We start from the raw sequence: 10,662 nt of genomic DNA on the forward strand, positions 1-10,662 counted from the left end.
GTCAGCTGCAAGACATTCCCCATTTTTATACTTTATGTACATGCAGGTTGCACATACCTGAACTTGTCAAGAGGTTTGAAGGAGAGGAACACCCTTGACGTGTGAGGGATTCCACTGAGAATTTGGTTGCTTCTTCCTGCAGTTTCAAGGTCTCTTGGGTTTGCCTTTGCAGTGCTTCCCTGTGGAGTCAAAAGGCTGCATATGAGTAGAGACTATGCTGGATGGAAAGCAAAACACCGATGGACAACAAAACAGGTTTAAAGATGCTCTCAAGGCAAATCTTTTTTTTAAAAAAAGCAGTATAAGCACAGAAGATTGGGAAACACTGGCATGCAAGCGCTCCAGTTGGAGGAAAGCCTTTACCAAAGGTGTCATGGGTTTTGAAGACGATTAAACTCAGGGCAAAAGGGAGAAACAAGCAAAGAAGAAGGCATGTCTGGCAAACCCTCACCGTGATCAACTCCCGCCTGGAAACCTATTTCCCCACATAGGTTTGGAAGGACATGTGGATCCAGAATTGGCCTCCACAGTCACTTACAGACACACCGTTAAGACCATATTCATGTGAAACAATCTTACTTACAATTTACGAGTGATCGCCAAAGAAGAACTACACCACCTACAGGTGACTTGCACCTTACAGGAAAATACACTGTGCAAAGAACTTTCTGAGCCCTCTTCCTTCCTCCCAGAGCCTGCTAAGCAAGGTGGTGGGCCAGGCCCACTCCAGACAGGTACAGATGGTTGGGGGGGGCAGTTCTGGGGTTTCCTGGCTTTATGCGTACAGCTTCCGGGTCATGTGGCCAGCAAGACTAAGCCGCTTCTGGCGAACCAGAGCAGCGCACGGAAACGCCGTTTACCTTCCCGCCGGAGCGGTATCTGTTTATCTATGTGCACTTTGATGTGCTTTCGAACTGCTAGGTTGGCAGGAGCAGGGACCGAGCAACAAGAGCTCACCCCGTTGCGGGGATTCGAACCGCCAACCTTCTGATCGGCAAGTCCTAGGCTCTGTGGTTTAACCCACAGCGCCACCCGCGTCCCTCAAAATGTGAGTTACTTGTACATTTATTCCATAATCTGGCCTAATATTTTCATTTAGGTCACATTCCTAAATGTAGTGACAGTTAAAAGCATTTGCACACTTCACACCTTAACACATGCACTGTCTGCTGGACCTTTCTGAGAAATGATAGTGTCGACTAACAGATAAATCCTTTACTACTAAATTCTCCCAAGAATCTATTAATTATCAAGGACATTCCTGTGCTCAAATTGTCAACTGCAGATTATTGACACCTCTGTAACAGGATAAAAGCAAGCAGGTACTACCTTAGTTCTTTAATATTCTTGCTCATTTTTGCAAAACCTGCAAACAACAACAATTATTTCATAAGAAATCAATTTGAGAAAGCCTTTGTGATAAAATATACAAATGAATGCAAGAGCATTACAAGTATACATGGGATACATTTATTTTGGAATCCATCCATGGTTCTTAAATGTTACATATTTTAACAAACTGATTATGTATTTTTAAAATTACATGTTTTTGCTCTTTTCCATTTCAAAACAAACAAAAAGTTTAAGAAAAGCTCCTTTCAGAATAAAGCTTCTTTACTATAACTTTTTTTAAAAAAAAATGAATACCTTGCCTTGTACAGGTGAGCAACCTGGAAAACAGGGACCAACCACATTTTATATGGTCTCCCAAGCCTCATGAAACTCACCTAACTTTCCACCCCATCATGATTACTTCCTATCTGTTCATTTTATCCTTATTGTTCCTTGCCTTTTCAGGCTTTCTATGTAGTGTCTGAATAGTTGAAGGGAACAGTAGTTTACTGAATCAAAATAAGTGTATGGCTTTCAAATAAAAGTGTTTTTCCTGGTTGTATTGATGGGGGAAAGAAGTATATTTATTTGAGACCATCCCCATTATACCCAGTGGTTACACACACAACATACATTTAAAGTGGATGGCTTCCCCCCAAAAATTCTGGAACAGCAGGGCAATTCAAATAAATACACATGCCCCCTTACTCAGCCAGTGCCAGATAACAGCAATAAAAATCTGATCTACCACCAAAATATTTATACCTCAAAAGGTGTTTGTCCTCTCCAAGAACCGCAAAAGGTTTTCACGACAAACCTAAATAGATATAAACTTTATCAGCATTCAAAAGTCACACATACTTTTAGAAGGCAGAACCTTTAGAAAATCAAGATAAGAGATTTCACATTTTCAGGATACAGCTTCCAATTTCAAGTTTAAAAGATGCAGTAGAAATTTGCTCAACTCTTTGCTTATGCAGATGCGACACAAGAGGATGCAGACCGAAGCCAGATACATGTGACTGCTTTGCCTTTTGGTCAGATCACCAATCAGCGCATCATGCTCAATATGCTGGATGACAAATCAGCAAAGTGCAGCAACTCTGCTGGCTCACAGAGTCTTAAAGAGGCACATGCAAGTCAGGAGGACTTCAGATGTTTCAGCAAAGAGCTGTGAACAATGGTGATGTGGAATTTACTTAAGGGGCTAGATGCAGAAGACAAGGAGAGTAGGACTAATTCTGTGCTAATGATGTGCTGGACAGGGAGGTGCCTAAAAGTTCTTGAAAATAATACAGTTGCCTTATGTTTCATGGAGCCTGGATGTCCTAAAGGATCATAATATTTAATTAAAAATGAGGTGTGTCAAAAAGCATTTGCATTGATGAAAATAAGATGCTAATATCTTGCCTTTGCACTGTCCAGAATAACTTATCAGGAGAACATTCTCAGGGGATCCTCCCACCATCATCCGCCAGGGAAAAGGGAGGCTTTGCTGATTCTCTAAAAGGCACAATCCAGTTTAACACATTTTGGCTATGTTGTAGACATTTGACCTTTTTATATAAATAAATTACATTTTTGTGCCTGTGCAACCACAAATGAATGGGAGGTCTTGCAAGAATAACTAAGCCCGGGTGAACTTTGATGCTCTGGAACAATGTGAACACTTATTAGGGGTCATTGTCCAGAATAATCTAGCTACTGTATATTCATGTAAGGAAAGGATATAAATTCCCAAGTGTGTACAAGAGTCTTGTATTTAAACACTCACCTTGTTGCCATTGGCAACCCGGAATTCCATGCAGCTAAGTGTGTGGAATTCTCTCCAGGAGAGTTAGCAGGTTTCACCTTCATCATCCTGCTCAACTTCCCCACTGGGTATGGAGGAAGACAAAACAGGCTGGTGAAGAAGAAACTGTATGGACGGCTACAAAAGTATGGAATTTATGCTAACCTTAACTCAGATGACAAAGAAATCTAAACACTCAAGGACAGGTGGCAAGGGAAGAATTGGGAGGAAGGGTGTAGCAGTTTAACTTTTATTTCTTTACATAACACTGTATTCTTGAAAATCAATAAATATATGGGAGGAAAGCCTGTGTGTTCTGTCCTTCCTTTGGCTGTCTGCTGTGCTTTCAGCTGCATAAAAAAGGCAAGTATTTTTTATTTTGCAGGCTACTACTGGGGAAGGGGGCTTATTTACAAGGCTGAAATACAGCCTTGTAATGGTTTTATTCCCCTTCCCCCGCACTCAGTATGAGTGGTGACCTAAGAAAAGCTGACAACTGAGCTCAGTAACAGGTGAAGAGGAGCACTAGAAGTGTTTAAATATGTTTTTATAGTAACAAGGTCTCTCTAGGCATGTCAAATACATTCTTCTTTCATTTATTAATATAGTAGTGTAGAGTACTATAAGATGTTTGGGATCTGCCTTTCTTGACTCTCTTTTAAAATGCAACATATAAGGCCAATGCACAGGAGAAAAGAAAGTGAATGAAGCTGGCTGAAATGGTGAAAAAGGAGAGAACACCAAGAGGACCATTCAGGATTTGGGAGGGGAGAAGGAATCATTTAGTAGTGAATTATAAAACCAGGATGTATGTCAGAATTTTCTGTATTTGTGACATATTCACCTTGTTGGTGGTGCCACCCCTGGGGTGGGGAGACCACCCAGTCGGCGCTGACCTTTGAACTTCCCCTGTTGTGAAATGATCTCCCTGGTGAGGTAAGCCTGTCTCCATCATTTATGACTTTCAGGATTTTTTATTTTTATTTTTTAAACCATCCCTCTTTACCTAGACATTAGTTGGCTGAAAGCCACTTCTTGGCAACCCTGAGCTCACTGGTTGAGATAATGTTTTAAAACACTATAAAAAATCATGTTATTATTGATGTCGTTTGCTCTTTCAGGAGAAAAGGTGGGGTGTAAATAAAATAAATTAATATAGGGAAGCAGCTGTCAAGGAGACTTGAGGGGCTGGCATAGGCAGGTCCCAGGCCTTTTGGACCCTTTGAGCAAAACAGCAGATTTAAGAACTCAACAATCAAGAAATCCATAATCTGGCATCCTAACCCACAATCCACCAGCAGTTACCCAGGGACCCGAGGACTGGGCCATGCCGACAAAGTCTGCACGCTCTGGGTCCTGCGAGGAAGGGGTGAAATTGTCAACAGTCCATACCTGTTGTATTGTAATAACTCTCAGAGAAAACACACCAGTGCCGGATCTAGGGCAGTGCGGGCGGTTCCCCTGCCAAGCCGAAGGGGCACAAAACGGAGAAGATTCATAACTGAGAAGATCCGTTTGGGGGCACAGGATTCTGGCCTCACTCAGGGTACCATAGGATGAAAGATGACCAAAATCTGCCCCAGAGTAGACATTCCTCAGAAACAGGAAAGCTAAGAGCAACCCCCCCCCCCAAAAAAAGGTATCCCGGGCAGGCCAGCTGCCTGCCTCCCTGTGTTTCAAGTCCCAACACTCTCCCCTGCTAATTAGGAAAATGTGGGTCCGGATGCTCCAAAAGCCTTGTCCGGCGGCTTGAACACCCTGCCAGGCCAAAAATCGAGCGGATAGGTAAACCACCCCCCCAAAAGCCCCAAAACGTAGCTCTGAGATTGTGTTGGTCACTTGGCTACGCATTGGGCAGAGATGCTCCAATTCTTTATAACCTTAGAACCGCAAGGTCAGTAAAGGTTATTTGGGGAGGGGCGGTAGAGTAGGGGGTGGTTGGCCCCTTGGCCTACAAGGAAACGCCATCTTCTCCTAGGCCCAAGGCCTGCGTCCCACCTGCTACGGATTGTCCTCTTCCCACTCCTCACCTGAAAGAGCATCCAAGTAGGGGAAGGAAGTGGACACACCTGGGGCAGGTGAACTAGGAGCCCACAGCAGCCCCTGCTGGTGGGAGGTGGAACTGCAGAGGCTTCCCTTAGGCCCAGGCCCTCCCTGTGCCACCATATATATTATATATATACATACATATATATACCCCTTGAGGCCTAGTTAAGGGCAGAGGCATTTGTTTACTTGTTTTACTACTACTACAACAACGAAAGACCTCAATGCGGGTTTGCCAAAAGGAGAAAAGCAATAGAATTGGGGGTGGGGGTGGGGTAGACACAGTCACACTTTAAAAAAACAGATTGCTCCTTATTTATGTCATAACACACCGCTTGGTTGTCAAAAGCCACCAGAGAAAACCACTCAAAGCAACAGAAGTAATTAGATCATAATATTGTGGTGATGATATGATAGATAGGAGATCAGGTGCAACAGAAGGGGAGAAACAGCAACTCCACGGAATAAAAGAGTGGGAAATCTACAAAAAAAAAAACAGAGAAAAGACGAAATGGTGGTCTTGCCTGTATATGCTAAAAATGTTGATAATAAATAAAATACAATTGTAAAACAAAAACCGCAGGCCTCAAAGCAGATTTACAAAAAGGTAAAAAAAACCACACCAATAAAATCAAGGGAGGGTGACTTTTAAAAAGATTGTTTATTTCATAATACACCACTTGACTGAAACAAACAAACAAACCTTCAAAGCGGGTTTACATAAAAGTAACAAAAATAATAAAATCGAGGGGGAAAAGCAGCCACACTGTAATGTTTGTGATAGTTTGCAGGTGTCAGGTACATTAAGTGTTCACTCTGGAGCTCTTAGGGTTGTCCCCCAAAATAATGTGCAATATAAATTCACCCAGACTCTGATACAGTATGCAATGAGGGTAGGATATCTATCTATCATCTATCATCTATCTATCTATCTATCTATCTATCTATCTATCTATCTATCTATCTCTGCACACTGTGCTTCATGAGAAAGAAAACAAGGCGGTAAAAAGCCACCGTGTGAGAATCCAAGAAGGGGGAGGGTATCAGGCGGAAAAATCCCGCTGCAGTGCTAGCAGGAGATATGTTAAAAAGTGCAAAGATTGAAATAAATTTCCAAACAACAAAGTCCCATCCTGGGACTTGTTGCATTGCACCTACCTCTGAGAACGACACCTGCGGGGTTTGTGCCTTGCGGTCTTTTGCGAAGTGTGAAAACGTGTGTTAGGCCAGGAGTTGTGCTGAACTGCCTTGCGCGATGATGACCTTGCTCTGCACACACGAGGGGAGAAGGGACCACATTGCTTCTCTCCGAGGGCTGCCCTGCAGTTCATGCTTCCCTCCTTCTTTTGCACACGGCACACGGGCCACAGTTGAATGCCAAACAGGACTCCTGAAGTGCAGAACCGTTGAGTCAGCAGCCCTCCCTCCGGCTGGCGGCGTATGGAATAACCTAGGCAACAAACTCCACCTCTGATAGTAGCTGCTGTGTGCATGTGTGGGAACCAATGAATGCCACTTCTGGTGTTTGGTTTCTCCAGAAGACGGCTTTTGTTCATGCATCTCGGTAATTGCTGTGGAAGGAAACTGAATACTGCCATGCTACAGCGCTTGCTGGTGCTTCTCTGCTGCTGGTCAGCATAAGCCCTTATGCACTTGGGGTTGGGGGAATTTTTAGAATCTCCTATCAGAATATAGGGGTACCTCAGGTTAAGTACTTAATTCGTTCCGGAGGTCCGGAAACTGTTCTTAACCTGAAGCATCACTTTAGCTAATGGGGCCTCCTGCTGCCGCCGGAGCATGATTTCTGTGCTCATCCTGAAGCAAAGTTCTTAACCCGAGGTACTATTTCTGGGTTAGCAGAGTCTGTAACCTGAAGCGTCTTTAACATGAAGCATATGTAACTCGAGGTACCACTGTAACGCACGTTTGTAACATACACAACAAAGAAACTGTGCACATATTCCTGTGTACTCTGCATCGAACACGCAGGATGCAGAATACACAGGTGAACACACCGGGTGAGTCACACCCCATATTTATCCTGTATCTATCCCAACATGCTGTGTTTTGATGGCTCCCAAACCGAGAAAATGATCTTGCCGCGCTTTGAAGTGGTAACGTGTACCCAGGCACAGACTGTTTTTTCCTGGCTGTGAAACGCTGGACATTTCATAAGTTCTGCTTACAAGACCAGAATCTCTGATTAAGACTGGGTTTTCACAGCCAACCTACACATTACAGTGGCACCTCGAGCTACAGACGCTTCAGGTTACAGACTACGTTAACCCAGAAATAGTACCTCAGGTTAAGAACTTTGCTTCAGGATGAGAAGAGAAATCGTGCGGCGGCAGCAGGAGGCCCCGTTAGGTAAAGTGGTCCCTCAGGTTAAGAACAGTTTCAGGTTAAGAACGGACCTCCAGAATGAATTAAGTTCTTAACCTGAGGTACCATTGTACACAGAAACAGAAAGTATTAGAATCCCAGCAGCTGTTGTTTCTAGTTGAAGTTGCTTTGGGGAAGGAAGAGTTTTGGGAGGAGAAGAGGCAGAAAAGGCGCTTTATTATCCCCAAGTTTGCTGCTTTTATGCCATGACTCCCTGCCCTAGCTGTGGGGGCTTGTAATGCAGCAGGAAACCTTTACGGCACATTTCTGGTGATTTGTGGTCCTGATGCTATCAAGGCTGTCACATGCTTTCAACGCTGTTTGCACCTGCAAAGGTTTTGGGGGCGGTCGCACAACTTCATTACCAATCAGAGAGAGAGAGAGAGCATGATATAGTGGTTAGTGCATTGGATTTCAGCTGTATAGCTCAGTTGGTTAAAGCATGGTGCCGATAACGCCAAGGTTGCAGGTTCAGTCCCCATATGGGACAGGGGTATATTCCTGCATTGCAGGGGGTTGGACTCATTCAGGGGTCAGCAAGCTTTTTCAGCAGCGGGCCAGTCCACTGTCCCTCAGACCTTGTGGGGGGCCGGACTATATTTTGAAGGAAAAAAATGAATGAATTCCTATGCCCCACGAATAACCCAGAGATGCATTTTAAATAAAAGCACACATTCTACTCATGTAAAAACATGCTGATTCCTGGAACGTCCATGGGCTTGATTTAGAAGGCGATTGGGCCGGATCCAGCCCCCGGGCCTTTGTTTGCCTACCCATGGACTAGATGATCCTCAGGGTCCCTTTACAGTTTTGTGACTGAGACAAGGGTTGGAATCCCCACTCAGCAATGAAGCACCCTGGGAAACTGGTTGGCCACTCCGAGAAGCGGAGTGCTGGACTGGTTAGGCTTTTGGCAGGCTTGTTCCATTCATACTCTATCCCCCACCTCCTTCTCACATTGCACAACATCTTCTCCGTCCAATTCTTCATTTATCCTTACCCTCTGCCACGCTGAATAAAAATATAAGGTAATGAAGAAAGAGAAGAGAAAGGCAGGAGGGGTGCTTGGTACTGTCATCAAAGGTCAGGCTATAGGCTCATTATCAAATTTCCTGAATTAGGGGACTTTCCCCCCTCAGAGAGATTTTTAAGCTTTTCAAGAGTTCACCACCTGTTGCATTTCACATTCATCAAATTATTTAATATATGGGGGACATTTAGATTTCCAGTGTTGCAAAACCAAGCACTTCAGCTCAAGTACTTGAGTAAAAAGAAGCAAAAAGCACTTGTGCCTACAGTATTTTGCTTCCAGAGTGGTACCATGTAATTCATATGCACAGATTTTGGGTCTCCGTGACACAAAATTAGGCCTAACGCCTTAGAAAGTGGTAAGAGGATCATGAAGGATGCCCTTGTCTCATACTGAAAAGGAATGTTGCACAGTATTTTCAGTATTCAGAATGTGCATACTGTGGAGTCCATCGTGCAATGTACTGAGACCCACAAGACAAACCACAGCGCTACTCTCCTTCACTTAACCTGGTGCAGTGTTGGAGCCAGGCCTGAGAGGTGAATTAAGAAAAATCCCAAACCCTCTTTTGAGAATTAGGAACACGCGGAAGTTTGTTGTGTTTGTCATTGGATTAATGTAATTAATTCTTTTGGAAATTCAAAATATGGAACGTTTGTCTTATGTTATATTTAGTGACTGCCAGAGTCATCATCTTGAGACATTGATATTAGGCAAGGACCTCTCTTTTATCCTCCCTCTGCCCTCCCTCACCTCAACAAATATATTGAGAAAATAGTCTACCTTCACAGCTTGTGTGTTTTAGCTGGATGTCTACTATCCCATTAACAGACCTGATTCATTCAGAACTTGCTGTAGACCATTTGACTGAAGAGCAGACGACGGCTGTCTTCAGTACATATAAGCAGATATCAAGAACACACACCATCATTTCAACAAGCCAACTAAAAGTTTGATGGAAATAACGTTTATTATAACCGATGCAATTCATACAAAAATTCATTAGTACTTAGGTAGGCCCCTCCAGACATCATTTTTTATTGCACACATTCATAATAATTTGTGCTTGCAATGCCAGTGTGGTGTAGTGGTTGCAGTGTCAGTCTAGGATCTGGGTTCAAATCCCCACTAGGCCGTGGAGCTCACAGGGTGGCTTTGCAGCAGCTACTGCCTTTCAGCCCAACCTACCTCACAAGGCTGTTGTGGGAATTAATTGGGGAGGGGGACATAAATACAATAAATAAAATAAATAAAAAATTTGGATGTCCTTTCCAATATTGTTCCCACCTGCAAATGTTTTGCGGCGATCTTGCCGCTTCGTTTCCAATCGGTGCATATCCTGCAATGTCCTGCTAAAATCCCACCACCTTTTTATGCCACAAATGTTCTGGTTTATTTTTGTTCTGCTTTGGCTGTGCTGGGGAGGGAGCAAAGCTCAGTGGCAGAAGATCTGCCTTGCAAGCAGAAGGTCCCATTTTCGATCCCCGTCATCTCTAGGTAGGGGTTGGGAGAGACTCATGCCTGAAATACTAGGAAGGCTGAACGTTGTGCTCCTCAAATTCTTATTATATGAATTCAAGCATGATCTAAATTGGGTGCTTTCTTACCGAGTGTGTCTAAATTGAGGGCAAGCTCCTCTTATGTGCAAGACAAGCCAGATGAAGCTGGTCAGCTTTCTGACTTTTTTTTCATTTGGATGTAGCCAAATCCTTGAACTTGCTGAGATATTTGTTCAATAAACATAGGCTCTTGGGAAGATGCATGTACAGGGTTCCTCCCATTTAAGTGTGTTCAATCTACACGCAGCTCTGGAAACCTATTATTATTCCTTTTCCACAAGCACTTGCAGCACTGATTGAGAAGAGTGCTCCATCAAGACTGCCCCCCTCTTCCTTGTCCTCGTTTTGTTGTCAACCACCCTGTGATCCCCTGGTGAAAGGTGCTCTATAAATTTAATAAACGATGATAACAGATAGCACTGAGCTAGATGGGTCAATGGTCTGATTCTGTATAAGGCAGCTTCTTATGCTCCTATTGCTCCTCTGGAGATCAATAATGTGGCATTAGGGAAGCACTGCAG

At 43.7% G+C, this 10,662-nt stretch overlaps 1 protein-coding gene across 9 annotated transcripts in view; it reads right to left on the reverse strand.

The window, feature by feature from the left end:
• Positions 1-6,795, reverse strand: part of CCDC158 (coiled-coil domain containing 158) — a 51,517-nt gene extending 44,722 nt beyond the window's left edge. Inside the window, exons 1-4 of one of the 9 annotated variants that reach the window (XM_081924766.1) lie at positions 6,329-6,793; positions 2,098-2,149; positions 1,330-1,366; positions 58-179 (exon numbers count right to left, since the gene is read on the reverse strand). In XM_081924766.1, coding sequence (XP_081780892.1) covers positions 58-179; positions 1,330-1,355 — 148 coding nt within the window. In that variant the 5' untranslated portion in view covers positions 1,356-1,366; positions 2,098-2,149; positions 6,329-6,793. The other 8 variants (XM_081924772.1, XM_081924767.1, XM_081924768.1 and 5 more) reach the window with 8 other exon arrangements.
• Between the last annotated feature and the right edge of the window lie 3,867 nt (positions 6,796-10,662).

This window comes from Podarcis melisellensis (genome assembly GCF_964234715.1).
Source record: "Podarcis melisellensis genome assembly, chromosome: 9".
NCBI classification, from domain to species: Eukaryota; Metazoa; Chordata; class Lepidosauria; order Squamata; family Lacertidae; genus Podarcis; species Podarcis melisellensis.